General features: G+C 41.5%; 1 protein-coding gene across 4 annotated transcripts in view; it reads left to right on the top strand.

Moving 5' to 3' along the window:
* Positions 1-16,586, top strand: part of cyth1a (cytohesin 1a) — a 46,365-nt gene that overhangs the window by 22,897 nt on the left and 6,882 nt on the right. For 3 of the 4 annotated variants that reach the window (XM_059347798.1, XM_059347799.1, XM_059347802.1), the window contains exons 2-9: positions 6,390-6,472; positions 9,253-9,317; positions 10,972-11,038; positions 11,136-11,254; positions 13,131-13,211; positions 13,421-13,533; positions 14,985-15,133; positions 15,249-15,360. In XM_059347798.1, coding sequence (XP_059203781.1) covers positions 6,390-6,472; positions 9,253-9,317; positions 10,972-11,038; positions 11,136-11,254; positions 13,131-13,211; positions 13,421-13,533; positions 14,985-15,133; positions 15,249-15,360 — 789 coding nt within the window. Of the gene's footprint in view, positions 1-6,389; positions 6,473-9,252; positions 9,318-10,971; positions 11,039-11,135; positions 11,255-13,130; positions 13,212-13,420; positions 13,534-14,984; positions 15,134-15,248; positions 15,362-16,586 lie in introns of all 4 variants that reach the window. The other variant, XM_059347801.1, reaches the window with a different exon arrangement.

Below are 16,586 nucleotides of genomic sequence, written 5' to 3'. Positions count from 1 at the left end.
GTGTTCTCCTGCCATTCGCCATCCCACGCCTCCCCGGCCAAACACAGTGCTCCTTCTCCTGGTATCCCTCCTTTCTCTCCCCCCCCCCCCCCCCTCACCTCCTCCTACCACCAGGCCAGGTCAGGTTGGATGCTTTGTGGCTGTTTGATACATAACTGGTGGTCCATTTCTGCCTTTTCTTGTGTTGTGTTTTTGTGTGTGGCAGCAGTAGATCTGGACAGGTCAGAGGTGACAAAGTTCTTTTGCGCTGGTGCTCATATTAAAGACTGGCATTCCTTCACAGCCCCTGCTCCGCTTTGTTACAAACTGTCTGGTTCAGAAGATAAAGGTGTATGTGTGTGTGTGTGTGTGGTTTCAAATATATATGAGGGAGAGTCCCCTTGAGGTTCACTGTAGTAATGAGATTCAGTCTCCGATCAGAGATCAGCGGTTGAGACATTAAATCACCCTTTGTTGTTCAAGCAACAACAGACAGAAAGATCAGAAAGCTTAGATCCATTTCAATAGACCATGGTGGACTCTCGTGTGTGTTTTTGCCTCTTCCATACAGCTCACATAATCGATTGTTTGTGTGCATGTGTTTTGTGTGAATGCATTAAACCTCATCATGAAGTAGACTGCTTCTTCTTATAGCTGGCCCTCTTATTGGTTTAGGCTAGGGGTCGATTGATTGGAGCCTACAGGGACCTTTGGGGGGTGGAGGGTCCATGTTTAGGTTTAAAGGCAAGTACCCATGTAACTGTAAAGACAAAGGCTTTCAGCAGCCTTATAGAAGAGGGGGAGGGCCGGAGACAAATGATGATCTTGGTTGCATTTTGATGTAAGATATAAGACGAGGAATGAAAACAGAGGAGGGTACAATGGAGTAGCTGAGGAGGAGGAGGAGATAAAGGTGATTGAGGAAGAAGAGTAAGGGAAATCAAGCCTTATGTAAAATGTGTGAGAAGCAAATAGATGCTGTTTCTTCTGCAAAGATATGAAAAAGCTGTAGAGACACAGAACAGATGAAGGATCGCATGCATGGAGCGATTTTTGCTATCAGTGTCATACATCTGTGTCCATCAGTGCATGCACTTCATCAAAACTTAATTATCTACAGGCGCACATACACGTGGCTGCAGAAATGGATATATCTTTGCATATTGCCTCAGTCAGCAGATCACAGGCAGCATTGTAGCGCTAATGTATTCATTGATGTCTCCATCTGGTCCATATAGAGAGAAAATATCCAGGTTCGCACTAACCTGTGTAATTCCACCATTCAGATCTATATGGAGCATAGACATGTCCTTTTAAGTTCACATATGTGTTTTATCTTATGACCCTGTCCGGTAGCTGTGTCACTAGGGGGAGCCTAGGTGAGGAGCTTATTTGGTTAATACGTTTTTTTGAGTCCTCGTGAGCTGAAAGGAGCTCCCTAAATTGGGTCACATCTGCAGGGAAGGGGGGGGCTGAGATCCTAAAAGCACTCAAGAATTCTAATTTCCTTATTTTCCAAGGAGAGTTCTTCAGTGATCTGGGTGGAAATGAGACGTCTGCCTCTTCTGCCAGGATGGCAATCAGGATGGGTATTAGTGGGCTCCGCCGCTGTGGGAGAGCGAGCTATAATTGGGATCTCCCTTGATGTCACCTCCCCAGCGTTCTTGCTGACCCAGCCCTCACTAAAAACTACTTTGCCCATCCAGGAACTCTGCAGAGGATAAGGACATACACTGTCGAACTGTTACAGAGGATTTAGGGTTAAAATGAAGCATTGTGGGTAGTTAAAAATGCTAAAGACACAAAAGTTTCGCAAGGGTTCATGTCAAACAAAATGTATCTCTAGTAGGAGATAGGGATGCACCAGTTAAAGAGTGGGCACCATGATTGTTATGAAGGCTACACTCAAAGGGTACATGTTGAGTGATTGGAGCCATAAATTTAGGTTAAACAGCACTCAGTAGTAATGAGGAACAGGGCACTGCAGGCCAAAGCTCAGATTATACTGTCCCAGATTTGGCAACGGGCCACTTGTGTCTGTACCTTAACGTATCTGTGCTCCACTCGCACATTTCCAAATAACTTTGCACCACATTGGTGTTAGCTAGTTACTCAATCCAGGAAAGTTTAGTTTCTTATTCTTTCAAAAAATGTGATGGGCAGTAAGCCATGGTGAAGAAACCTTTACATCTTCCCCTTAGTTTGAACAAAACAAAATAGGTACAGTGGATGTGCCTGCTTTTCTTTTTAATAAACCTGCTTAATTTTTTTCTTCTTCTGGGCTGCTTCTTGGACTAAGTGTCTTCATCTCCCTCTTCTCTCATGGTGATTTCTGAGCAGTCATCCTCTTGGCCTCCTCAACATTTAGCTCCTGGCTTGCTTCTGGCAGAGCTCTATGGAGCGGACACATTCAGTTTATAATTTCAAAATTTACTTCTGTTTTATATTGACAAACCACTTAGTATTTTACAAATTTGAGTTTTTTTTATTAATGAACGTGGGCACTGAAACATTAAAAATGAACACGTTATTTCTACAAAAATAAAAAGCAAAACAACAGTGTGGGTGGTGTGCAACTATGCCTGAATGTCATGTTAACACATTATCATGTTAACTCAGCAAGCCTAATGTGAAGAGGTAATTTCTGTATCATTATCTTGCTACAAAATATGTCCTGCCTTGTTTCCCGATACTGACTTTGGTTAATTATCTCTCTGTTTGAAACATGTTTGCAGTGAATTTCACAGCTTCGACAGTTTCCGTGAAATGTTGTTTGTGTTGAATATTGAAACAAAAAGCAAGTTGCTGAACGCTGTCACAGCGCCAGGCACAGTGGGAGACGCACAGTGTCAGCCCCTGAGCGTCAGGGTGTGTGTGGGTGTTAAGCATGTGTGCCTATACGGGTGCACGTGACTGTGCACTGTCTACGTGCACGCCTGCACTTGTTGCATGCACGCCTCCGTGTGCATGTGATTCCCGTGAATGGCCTGCTTTCCAGGCAGCGTGAGTCCCTGAAGGGGTGTGGGCGGCCCGTGTTTCTCTTGCAGCCTGTGGAAATCACTACATACAGGGTCGCCCCAGTCAGATTGCTGTAGGGGCCCTCTGCTTCCAAGAGGCACCTGAAGTCAGATATAGAAAGGGCAGGTGAGGATCGGTGCGTGTTGACATAGAGGGAAAAACAACATTTTTTCTCTCGTATCATTTCCTCTTCAAACTCTTTAATCTGTCATATCAACATTATTATCTTTCAGAAACCGACTCGCTCCATCACTCTCCCTTTACCTTGTTTGCCCTTTCTGTCTTTGTCATTTCCTGTCTGTTTCTGATGACAGCCCAGTTTTATTTGCCTTACCAGTGCAGAGGCTTGCTGAATGACAGCCAAGCAGCACTCGCAGACAGGAGGGAAACCAACAGCGCTCAGCATTTACTTAAGTGGATGGGTTCCCCCCTCATCGGCTGTGTTCCTGGAAATGACACCCACTTGGTGCCCACCTCGGGCACATGCGTGGGTTGGGCCTTTCCCTTCCCTGATGTGGTCTTGATTATTTTGGGTGGAGTCGGGAAGGTACCCGATTGGCTCCGTGAGTAAGTCAGATCATGTGGGTTACAACAAATGACATGCGGGATAGCAGGGTAGAAGTCCTGCCCTTTAATCCAAGACTAGGGTGTCATCATGCATCTGCCCTGCTAAGATACTTCCTCCTTGTTTGTGCTCTTGAAGGTGACAAGTGAGCGGATGATTTCCATCCTCAAATGATAACATTCCTTTGGTCAGTTTCTTTTTAATTGTAGTGTTTTTCTGCAGGTCCTTCACTTTGTGGCCCTGCGTTAAGACAGGAATGCGGTGGTTGTGTTGTGTTGTGTTGGCTCTGGCTGTCTTGTGGCTCCCTTCGGCGTCCGCCAGCTGCCCAACCTGACATCATATTTCCAGAAAGAGGAATGAGCTTCCTGCTTTAGACTCGTCCTCCCCATCGCTCTTGTTTGTGCTGTTGAATGCACGCTCTGCTCTGGGTTTACTCAGCGTGACATTAACTCGTGTAGCCGATCGGGAGACAAGGTCATTAAATGCGAGAACACACATTCTCAAACCTGTCAGCACTTTGGTTTTTATGTCAGTTTTTTTTAACTCTGCATCAAACCATTCATGTATTCCCCAATATGAGCTGCTCTCGAGGGAACTGTCTTACCAAAATAAACAACTATTTATTTTGGTGTTGGCTCCGCTTGTAAGTGAGAACAGTTTCCATGGTTACCCTGAACATTTTGGATGGATACGGTCAGTTCACCAGGGATACTGTAGGCTGTGAGGTATGTGTGAAAGGTCAACCTCGAGTGGACTGGCGTGCTCCCCCAGTCGCCTGAAAACAAGAGGTGAAGACAACATGGCTTTGTTTTGGAGCTCCTTAACAGCCCGCTATAAGGCTCTTGTTTTGGATTCCCATTGTCTATTATCCCTGTGTTAAATATTAACACATTCCAGTGAAAGTCATGGGTATAATTTGCCTCAAGGTGCTTACGTTATTAAAATAATTGCTCTCCACAATGCAGCATATATTTTCTCTTTAGGATATCATTTATTTAGAATCATATGCTTGGATTAAATCTGACCTGATCTTGTTTGTTTATTGTGAAATTGTGCGTGTGTGTGTGTGTGTTTTCCCAAAGTGCAATGAAGCCCATAATTTCTGGATGGCTGGCCTCGTCCTTGCTTTATTGATTGCTGTGCTAGATTTTGTTTAGCTTTTTTGTAATCTTCATTCCGCTGACCTCTTACTACAGTTTCACTGTGTCCACAGTTTAGCCACTCACATTTGTTTGTGAATTTTTGTGGTTTTATCACGGGTACGTAGAGCCAATATTGAATTAAAAGGGTCCAGAAAAAGTCTGAGGCAAAAGGAGATTGTTTTTCAGGTCATTATTCTTATCATAGGGAATTGTTAAATAGGTAATCTAAAACCTTGTGTTAAAGATTCCTCTGTACTCCGCTTCCATCACTCTATAACCATTACCTTGTTAACCGTTTGCAGAGATCCAAAGAGTCAAACCCATAGCCTCGACCCCTTTAACCTTTGAACCCTGCTGCTGAGGTAATGAGGGGAGGAGGAGAGGTCACAGGGGGAGGCTTGTGCTAGGCCGCTGGGGGAATCGGAGACAGAGTCACTGTTCCAACATAACCTCTATGACTTCAGCAGCTCATGGCACTGTCAGGGGCCACCACGCTAGATTGCCACTCATGCTAAACATCTCTTTTTCAGTTCTTGTGACGTCCCTTTAGTCTTGTGATGGTGCAACAATTTTTTTTTTTGCAAGTGTCTTCCAAACAACACTTCAGCCACAGCAGCTTTTCATTTTATGTCACGGGAAGTGCAAATGAAATGTAGATTTCACTAAAGGAGATCATAGCTGTTGCACATTGAATAATGCATTTCTTTAACAAGTGAAAACAAGTTTTTGTTAATAAGAAGAAGATTAAATAATTTCCCTCTAGGCATAACAAATGTTTTAGAAATGCACATCAAGTTGTATTCTAACTGTATCACTTTAAACTTGGCTGCAAAAAGAGATTGTTATTAAAGCAAGCAACTAAAGCCTACTTTTAGGGGGAACAAGTACTTCTGATGCAAGAACAACTCCATTTAAAATAAAGACTGATTTTTGTCAAAAATCGCGTCAAGAATAAAGTGAAAGTGCTTCCAGCGCAGTGCTGTAAAGGAAACATATTGTGCTTGGACTGCTGTTATGATTTGAGTGCTAATACTAGTGGTGTCCCTTTATGCTTGTAGTGCAGGTAGGGGTTGCACACACACAGACACACAAATGCATTGTCTATCAATCAGGACACATTTCTTACCCCTCAGCCTTCGGCACAGACAAAGCTAATTATAGCAGCCTGTAGTGTGAGTGACAGGAGGACTGGCAGCGCTTTGAAACCTGTCACGTTTGTGCTACTCTGGCGCCAATGCTCAGCGCTACTTGGCTGACCTGAAATGTTTCATTTAGTCGGACAGGATACACACAAAAGTGCTCTTCTCTTCTCTTCTCTTCTCTTCTCTTCTCTTCTCTTCTCTTCTCTTCTCTTCTCTTCTCTTCTCTTCTCTTCTCTTCTCTTCTCTTCTCTTCTCTTCTCTTCTCTTCTCTTCTCTTCTCCTTTAGGACCACATATCGGTTGCTGCTGCAAAACATCTTTCTTTACTGCCACAGTCACATTTCATGTGGCAGACTCCACACCCCTTGCCATGGGCATTCAATCACCTTCTGATAACAAGGAAAATTTCAATGTTATTTTTGTGCACTGAGATGCCCTCTGGGAAACGCCTCAAGGGACAGATATGCATAGAGAAGGATTAAGGTGCATTATATTTTGGCCGAGTCTGTCCTAACCCTTCACCCTCTCTTTCATCTCTCCGCAGTGCCGGACGACCTCACCCCAGAGGAGCAGCAGGAGCTGGAGAATATCCGCCGGCGCAAGCAGGAGCTGCTGGAGGACATTCAGGTATAACTGGAACCCTAAAACACAGAAAGAGTAGATCGATGAAGAGATGTTTTAAGTGTATTTACTCAAATTTTCAAGTTTGATTATCTTTTGAAGAAAAAAATAGACAATTACACATCTTTTCAAATATAATTTCACTTGTTTTGGGAGTTGTCAATAAAAAAAAAAAGGTCACTGCAGAAAATAAACTTAAATCAAAAGATGAAAAGATTTCAACGTAAATCAAGTATTTTTCCCAACTGCAACACATTTCAGGGTGCTGTAACTGTGGCTGGCTGTAAAAGCTTGTATATTTAATGTAAACAAGGCTGCTTGGACCCAGTTAAATTTTCTATCGCAGTTGGGCTAATCTTAATAAAATATTTAAGTGATGTAATCATTAAAACGTCCAGTCTTAAGATGTAGATGCTCAAAGGGCAAGAGGATCTTGAATTTTTCTACTTTTGAGATTCAGACATTCGTCTCACTTCCACTGCCTTCAGCTACAACTCTTCTGCTTTTTGGTTAAAAATTTACCTCCTGTCCAGTTGTACAAATGTTCCTTTTCCAAGGAGTCTTTAAAACATTTCACCCCGAGTGGAATGTGAGGTATTTCCTGCCAAGTATTCACTTCCTTCGTTAAACATTTCTGTTTACTGTTAAGCAATTTGTGTTTTTCAGATGTACTTTGTCAAAAAAAAGGACCTCTATTTATGGATACAAGTTATTTCTTATGGTTACTTTTATTGAAATGGGGTTTTGATTATAATGCAAGTATAAAAATAAAATAAGCATACAGAATAGGACTAATGCTCTTACAAGGACCGTGCTCCTGCAGCCTGTCAAATATCCCTCATGGCCTCTCTGATTTCCAAAAAAAGAGCCAGGATTCAAATCAGCTTGGCTGAATTTCCCTAAAGTGGTTTGTTTGATTCCTGTCCATAGCCCATGATATTTTTTTTGGCTGTGGCCTCGACCCAAGAGCAGAGCTGATTATTGAAGCCGTCAGTTCTGTCACTCAATAACCAGCTTCACAAGCAAATGACACGCAGGGGTGACAGAGCTGTCGAGCCTGACGGAGAGTTGGCCTCCAGATGTCCCGGTGGACGACTCAACTTCCACCGGCCCTGACAGACAGACAGACACTGGAGGCACCATCCAACACCTTCTCTTTTATGAGCATCGGAGCCCCTCCCCCCTCTCTGGCCACCACTGCTTCCCCCTCCACCCTCTCCTCTCCTCTCCTCCTCACCTCCTCTGTAGTGTGGAGAATGACCCCTCTTCTCCTTCTAACCTCCCGCACCCTCCTCTGCTGGTCCTGCATTTCAAGGCCCCCACCACCACCACAACCACCCACTTTCCTGTAAGAGCTCAGCCTTTGTTTGCGGAGGCAAGCATCTGAGGAATGTGTTGTGATTGCGCAGGCCTTGAAAACACAGATGTTCTCTTTGTGGTTTGGCCTATAGTGAGTTGGTATTATGCATGAGATATGATAAACTAACACTGCTGCTGAATGTGAATGGAGACGCTCGGTGTTTGTAGAGTTGCAGCCTCCCGAGCTCCGCCTGTATACAGGACTTCTCTTATGCTCTACAGTCTATTATTTTCCACATTTTCAACAAGCTGACATCACCCTCTCCATCCTTTACCCTCTGTAATGCCCTTAGTGCGCCAGTCTGGCACCAGCAGTCCCAGCTTCATCGACTAAATCTGCCTCTAAGGCCATTAATCACTAAAACGCTGCACAAAATATAATCCACTTTTACGCTTTCTTACTCTATTTGTATTGAGATTATCCCCGAATGTTCTCCACCTAATCGAATTCAGAATGAGAGGATTGTTTAGGACCGCACGCACACACACAAACACATGCATCGATGAAATATAAACAGTTGCTCAGTTTCAATTTTTAGTTTAACCCTCTAAACCCCCAAGCAGTTTCAGAGCCTGAATGTCTTGCACAGTGTAACACAGTTATAATGGTATAAATCATTAAAAATAAAAAAATTAAGTTCTTTGATAACTTAGAAAGAGTGAAAAGGGAATGAAATGGACTACATATACTACATTTTTGTAGTTTGACCAGTAATGAAAACACAGGTTCTCACATTTTTACAAACACTACTTAGATCCCTGATCTAAAACAAATATTCTAGTCTGTGTACTGTTTTCAGTTGAATGTTGGGATTTCGGACTTTGGGTTGTACAAACTCTCTTGTCTTCTCCTCACTGCCCAGTGTAATCAACCTGCAGTTCTGTTGAAGTTTCACAGAATTTTTGTCATTGTGACTGTAAATGTCAGCCAAGTTATTTAATAGTTTTCGAGTTTCAACGAGGAGCGCAGAATTTAATGTTTTTTTTTTACAGGATCTGGTTGGTTTTAAATTTGAAATGTACATGAAGAACAAAGTCATTTTAAAGAAATAACACTATTTTAAACTTCAGTTATATAATAAATTATTTTTTTTAAAGATGCTTTTCATGTTTTGGGATTCAGAGGGTTAAAGGAACTGAAAGATTATTAGCGGTGACTCTGCTCTCTTTGTTGAGCTGATGGTTGTGATGTGACTATTTACTGGATGTGATAAAAGGCCACCTGGCATATAGACAAACAGAGGTGATTCAGAGATGATGGCCTCTCCCTCAGCACTGTTTAATAGAGTCACACAAATACTTTGCATGTTGTTTGTGTCGGTCACACCCGTCCACACCTCCTGGTGTCAGGGAAATTAGTAGGCTGATTATGAATTCATCCTCCTGTGATACTCATTTTAAGACCAACATTTGTGTCTTTTCTGCAGCGGCTGAAGGATGAGATAGCAGAAGTGACGAGTGAGATCGAGAACCTGGGTTCCACCGAGGAGAGGTAAGAGGAAGAGATCTCACCCTTCCCTTCCCCGCGCACACATTCCTCCCTCTGTTTTGCCTAAGTCTGCTTCTTGTTTGCCTTCTATTAACTTAGCAAATGAAGCTGTCAATTATTAATGTTTGATGGGCAGGTCAGGCAATCCCGTCACACCAAATATGCCCAAATTGGCTATGCTTTTAAGGCAGTTTAAATGTTTCATCAGGCACACCCCCGTGATGGGAGGCCTCATTGAATAATGCAGTGGGTGTACGGGCAGAGGCAGACAATGGATATCCCAGGGGAGTAACTGCTTAGGTTTGGTCTACTCAAGTGGATAGGGATCCCATCAGCTACATAGCGATCCTAAAGCACTCTTTCTGGGATCTAAAACCCATTAAGGGTTACAGTGCCTAATTGGGATCAAAGTTTCCTTCAATCAGTTTATCGGAGGAAGAAACATGAAGCAGCTGTTTAGTTGTGTATTGGACTTTGGCAGACAAGAGCCGAAGGAATGCCGGAGCGAGTGAATCAGTGGGAAGAAGTGGTGACCTCTCACCAGCTGGAGATGGAGATGTAACCATGGCGACAGCAGACTCTTTGAGTGCACTTTGACCCCCTGAATAACTCAAGGCCTGAGAAATGAGACGTTCCCATATGCATGATGTTTAAAAGCTTTATCAGTGCTTTGTCATCACGGTGGAGGGGGAGGAAAGGTCCACCTTGGCCAAACAAATATAAAATGTTAAAAGGAAAGACACTTTCAGGAAATGAGGTGAATACATTTATTGGAATGGACTGAGCCTTTTAGAATCAATTTGTTGAATTTGCATACCTAAAAGGCAAAAAAAATCTGAATGTATTCACGATAGAGCAAGAAAAATTGCCTAAAATCACTGGTTCCAGCTTCTCAGATGTGAATATTTTCTGTTTTCCTGTGTCTTCTGTTATATTGAGGTTAATATATTTGGGTTTTAGGACTGTTGGTTGGACCGAGCAACTTTCCTCCTAACTCAAGACTATGTTGAGTTAAGGGGAAACTGCGATTTGTATTGTTTTACTATTTTCAGACATTGTAGAGACCAAATGGTTCATCAAAAAATGCAGCCCTTTTAATCTCTTTACATACATAACTGCATTTCAATGCAGAATCTGAAGGCAACAGGACAATATTTGGGTTTTTGCTCTGGTTTCTGTTGTAAGTTGAAGTAGTATTGATCAATTATGTTTCAGCTGCCTTTGGTTGCATGCAGATAAACAGTCTGTTAGGGGCAAAAAAGTCGGAACATTTTCGAGGAAATGCAATCTTGGAACCCATTGGCTATCATCTTACATCGATCATGCTTTTTATTGGCTTTTTAAAATGTATCTGCATTCATATTGAGATAAACAATGCGGTCGTAGACGCCGTCTCACTGCTCCAAGTCCATTCTCAAGTGTCAAGTTGCTAATGAGTGTAAAAAATGACTGGCACACAGAAGCAGAAGTCTTGGCCTGGATATCTTTTATATGAATATCCGCTGGCGACACCACAACCCTTGAAATATTGGCCATTGCCCAGAGTCTTAATTTTCATCAGACCATTAGCTGAAGGCTTCTGAGAGTGCATCCATTTTTATGTACCACATTATGTTTGAATCTAGAATAACTAAAAACCTCAACTCTTATGTTCCAGGAAAAATATGCAGAGGAACAAACAGGTGGCCATGGGCCGGAAGAAATTTAACATGGACCCCAAAAAGGTAGGTGAAAGAAACTTTCTGTGATTCTCCAGAAATATGAATTGTCCCACATGTTCTCATTAGCAGGAAGTAACCCGGGGCCCTGTCTCTTTCTTAGGGGATCCAGTTCTTGATTGAGAATGATTTGCTAAAGAATACCAGTGACGACATCGCTCAATTCCTCTACAAGGGCGAGGGCCTCAACAAAACAGCCATCGGAGATTACCTCGGAGAGAGGTCAGGATCATCGACTTATTGCTTTTTCCCTCTCTATCTAACCATCTTCCTCTCATGCTCTATTATGACTCACTCACACCCAACCATGTGGTTGATAAAAGCATCAAATAGCAAGTGAATATTTTCTCTATTACTGTGTTTCCTCTTGGTCAGGCACACACCCATCCCTTCTAGTTATTGGTTCCACATTTAGACCGTCATCTCAAGACGATGTCCGTTATTCAAAAGCCTACATCTGTCTTTGATTATCTTACTCATTCATAAGTTACGACATCAAGAGACGACACAGAAATTCACGGGAAAATTAAAGAAGAAGAAAAGCTTTAAAACTTCGGCCTCCCAAATCACTAACCACTTCATCACAGTTTAACATTACATATAGAGTCCTCCTTAGTCAACCTTTCTCGTTTATCATTTAAAAAATCTTTGAAAAACCTGAAAAATTACTATTTCAATAACCTATTATAATTCTTGTTTCATTGCCATGATGTGCCTTTGTTTTGTTTTTCTAGTTTCTTGCTCTGTATGATTCTATGTTCCTTGTTCTTTTTTATTTTCCTGTTATATTAGGGAATCCCACTATTCAAGCCCCATGAAGGTTTTTTGTGCTTTCCTGGCATGTCTTTATTTTATTTCTAATATGTATATGGAATATCTAAACTGTATTATTGTTGTTATTATGCTATTTTCTTTCTTTTAAAACTGTGCCAAATAAATCAAATCAAAAATCAAATCAAAGATTTAACTCGAGAGCTGAGACCGTCCTCGTTACAGTGAACACATAATACAGGAAATCAGCCTGATGTACAGTATGCTGCTCAGGGACTACAGGGCCGGCAGGGTTACAGTCAGGGTGTGGTTGTTGAGGTCAAACCAGGAAATGGAGCTCAGGCCGTTGATGGATGCTCTTAGTTAGATTGTTATCAAGTGTTTCTGATTCTGTAAGGAGGGGCCGGAGCAACGTGAGAGCCTTGAGACACGATTGGTCACTCGTCCGCTGGGAATAGTAGTGACTGGGTATGACTGTGTCAGCGAGAGCTCCTTAGAGCCTTCCCATGATCCCACAGGGCAGATAAATTACTCTGGAGGGCATGAAGGTCATGAATGATGTCATGATAGAGACTGTATGATAAATGACAGGGAGGTGGTGGATGTTTTTCCTCTTCTGTTGGCTTTAATTGGAGTATGTAGCGCATCACGTACGTCTTAAAGCCATGTGAGCCAAATCACACCCTCAGCTGAGTCCTCAGACACGCTACTGATGGGGACTACTTTTTAAATGAGGCAGCAATTGGACATCTACTAAGCGCTTTGATCCAAGCACTACAATACAAGCATTGTTTAGACTAAGAATTCCTCAGCATCCATGACATCATTACTTAAAATTCACTTTCGCAAATATTTTTGTTCAGTTAACTAGTTTTAAAGGGGAACTTTTCTGATTTTACACATCTTTACAGTTAGTTGAGAGCATTGTTGTGTATTTTTATGGATACTTTTTAACTCTCTTTTGTGAGCATGGCAATCTTATTGGAGTGAAATGTGAAATTTAACTCTTAAAGTCAATTTTCCAACCTTCCTTGGTTCCAGCTTCTCATTCTGAGGATTTGCTGCTTGTCTTTGTCTTATAAATATTTTTGGTATTTGAACTGGCATCGGACAGAAATAGAAATTATGTTTGTTCATTTTCTGACATTTTATAAACCAAGCAATTAGTTGATTATTTGATCAAAATAATAAGCAGATAAAGCAATAATAAATACTTCCATTAGTTGGAGCCCTAATCTTATGTATATTAATTTTGTCTTGGTGATGCAGAAAGGCACTTTTGAATTGTTTACCAGTAACACATTTTGCCATGTTTTGTCTCCTGTAGAGATGATTTCAATATCCAAGTCCTTCATGCCTTTGTGGAGCTTCACGAGTTCACAGATCTCAACCTGGTTCAGGCTCTAAGGTAAGACAGCACCTCCTCATCCATCTTTGCCCCCATTTTTAATGTAAATCATCTCTGATACAGTCCATTTGTTTTAAAACAGTCTCCTTATTTGCAAGTTGAAAAAGATGCAGCTGTCAGTTTCAGTCTTGTGCCTTAAGAGTGCTCATTCAGCCTTTTCACAGTAGAAGTGAACCTGTCGCTGACTACTGAGCTGTGTCCCCCGACAGACAGTTCCTGTGGAGTTTTCGGCTACCGGGAGAAGCTCAGAAGATCGACCGCATGATGGAGGCCTTCGCTCAGCGCTACTGCCAGTGCAACCCAGGCGTTTTCCAGTCCACAGGTAGCGCCGTCATGCCATACAGACAGACTGGCTTTCAGCGGTGTCACAAAAAGCCACTGAGCTGTGAATGTGTGCATAGTGAAACTAAGGACAGAATGACTTGTGTCCTGCAGGGCTGCCTGATATGAGGAAAATATGCAAATGTGATGATTGCAATGTGACGACATAAAGCTGAATACCTAAAGCTGATAACTAAACCAAGACTAATGTTTACTCAGTGCTCCCTTTTTGCTTTTTCAGTATACTTCCAAAATACAAAAAAATGCTTGCTGAATTAAAACAGTAATTAAGGAAATTGAACATTTGAACTCAACATGAAATGCATAAAAAACAACTACTCTCTTTTAACTATTTTAAAAGATCCCTGAGTGCATATTCCCAGTTACCCAGGATATGTTAAGGAAAAAGGAAGGGAAAGATGATGCATTATTCAGCTTTAATATAGAATAGAATAGAATGCCTTTATTGTCACTATACACATGTACAATGAGATTTGAGAGCTGATTGAGAGCTGACTCCAAAAAGCAGTGCGACAATAAATAAAATATATATAGAATATAAAAATATACAATATAAACATTAACATACATAGGCAAGTAAATGTAAAGAAAAATATATAAGATATAATGTAAAATTAGGCAAGAAAGGGAGGTAAGGTGCACAGTCTTCAATTCAATTTGCCAGAAGCAGATATAAACTATACAGTGTTCATAAATATATTACACGTTGAGGACAATTTTAATTTTTGGTTGATTTAGTTTAAAACATTTTCGTTCATAATACTGACAAATATAGTTCCTCTAATTTCTAATTAGACTTTTTTATTTATTAATGATAACTAATTGCAACTCTAAATTTTCTGTATTTTAAAGGAACTTTTGTCTCCCTGAAGCACTTAGTTTTCCTTATTGCACTGAGATCTAACGGCACGTCAGTGGAACTTCTATCTAAACTGCTTTGTTTAGCAGACACAAAGTCTGCTGAGGTGAACTGTGCTGTTGAAGAGTGTCTGGCTTTTGGGAAATAATGCCCATAGCAGACAGCCGCCTGCCTCTAACATGGATGCAGATGGATGTGAATAATGCATGGGACTTCTCAACAGCCTAACGGGCCAGATAAAGTGCTGCTGCGTCAGCCGCGTGCTGGCCCCGTTGTCTTTCAGCAAACACACACATACACATTAGTGTGCACATCCAGAAACACACATGAATACTTAGCTGCCCACTCGCAGCCTTTCACTCCCACCCACTCTCCTCGCTAACGAAGCTTCGCCTATCTGTTCCTCTCTCTTTGACTGTGGTCCCCTAAGTGCAGCTCTTTCAGCTCTCAGCTAATTTACATTCATATTTAAGCACGAAATTAAACACTGGCAGCATTTTTATGATAAACAGCAACCTTTTTCTAATCCCTCTCTCATGGTGCGATCTTGTGTGTATGTGTGTGTGTTACAGACACCTGTTACATCCTGTCATTTGCCATCATCATGCTAAACACCAGCCTCCACAACCCGAATGTGAAGGATAAGCCGACTGTGGAACGGTTTATCTCCATGAACAGAGGAATCAATGATGGAGGAGACTTACCTGAAGACCTGCTCAGGGTCAGTATGCCTTTAAAACTCACCGTGCTCAAGTTACTTCCCTCCTTGTGAGTGTTTTCTCCACCTTTTAATCTCAAACCTGCTCTATATTCATAGTCAATCATCTTTGTTGTAGAATCTGTATGACAGCATCAAGAATGAGCCTTTCAAAATCCCAGAGGATGACGGCAACGACCTCACACACACTTTCTTCAACCCAGACAGAGAGGGCTGGCTGCTAAAACTGGGTGAGTGACACTGAAAATACATGTTCACAGTTATATGTGCACATGATAAACTGACCAAATAATCTCATCAATGCGGCCGAGCCGATATGTTACTTTGTGTTGTGTTTTCATAGCAGCAGATATTGGTAGATTATCTCAAGGCAGCGTGAAGTGATAACCAATGTATTCCCTTGAGGTCAATAACCTGCGTGTGTATGTGTGAGTGCGTTAAGGTGTGTGTGAGTGGATAGGTTTGTACACACTCGACCCGAGACATCTGAAGACTCGCTTTCATGTATTATGAATGTGGCCTTGAGATCAGACCACCACATGTGGTGCCCTGTTAATTATTAAAGACAGGGCATACTCATACACTGACATGCACACACACACACACGAGCACACACACACACACACATATATACTGGGTTTTTTTTAGCTTTTAAATCAAGTGCATGCACAAACATGCACAAAGTTTAGAACATTTTACTTGAACAGCTTTTTTGAAATTATCTTGATCAGATTGTTGTTGTTTTTTGACATTGTTCATTCTTTGTCCCATTGTGGAAACTCCCAGCAGGACTCTTGTTGACACTTGTTTTAGTGTTAATAATTACTTTTTCTTATCTTAATTAAACTTTAACAGTGTTTTGTGATGTTTAAAGAACCTTTCTGTACTTGTCTTTTGCCAATTTCTGACTTTAAAGGGATAGTTCAGAATTTTTGAAGTGGGGTTGTATGAAGCACCTATACACTGACTATGGAGAAGTACCTCATACAACCCCACTTCAATAAATCCTTTAACATATCCGGACACAAAAACACATGCACAAACACGTACCTGTATCGTTACAAATGTTTCACAGGATGTCAGCTGTTACTTTCACTGCTCACACTCACTCTACAAACCGAAGAGCGCAACACTCTTCATCCTCTGTTTCCTCTGAGATCTCTGTCTGTTGTACAGATTCACAATGTATATAAAAAAATAATAATAATAAAAAAGCATGAATGTTCCAAGTGAATTTGAATCTTCCTATTGCTGTGAATCTTTACAATTGACAACACCAAGAAAGTGAAGAATTACTCCGTCTCCAATGACTCAAAGTTGGCAGATTTGAGTAAAACAATCATGGTGTAAGGTAAATTACTGGATATAACAGAAATGGACCCAAGCGGAGGTGATATTTAATGTGGTGCTTTACAGTAGATGTGGCATTGAGTAGAACTCCCTCTTGTGAGCTGAT

The sequence above is a fragment of the Centropristis striata genome, chromosome 13, assembly GCF_030273125.1.
Source record: "Centropristis striata isolate RG_2023a ecotype Rhode Island chromosome 13, C.striata_1.0, whole genome shotgun sequence".
Classification (NCBI taxonomy): domain Eukaryota; kingdom Metazoa; phylum Chordata; class Actinopteri; order Perciformes; family Serranidae; genus Centropristis; species Centropristis striata.
This window is presented reverse-complemented; position numbering and strand designations above follow the sequence as displayed.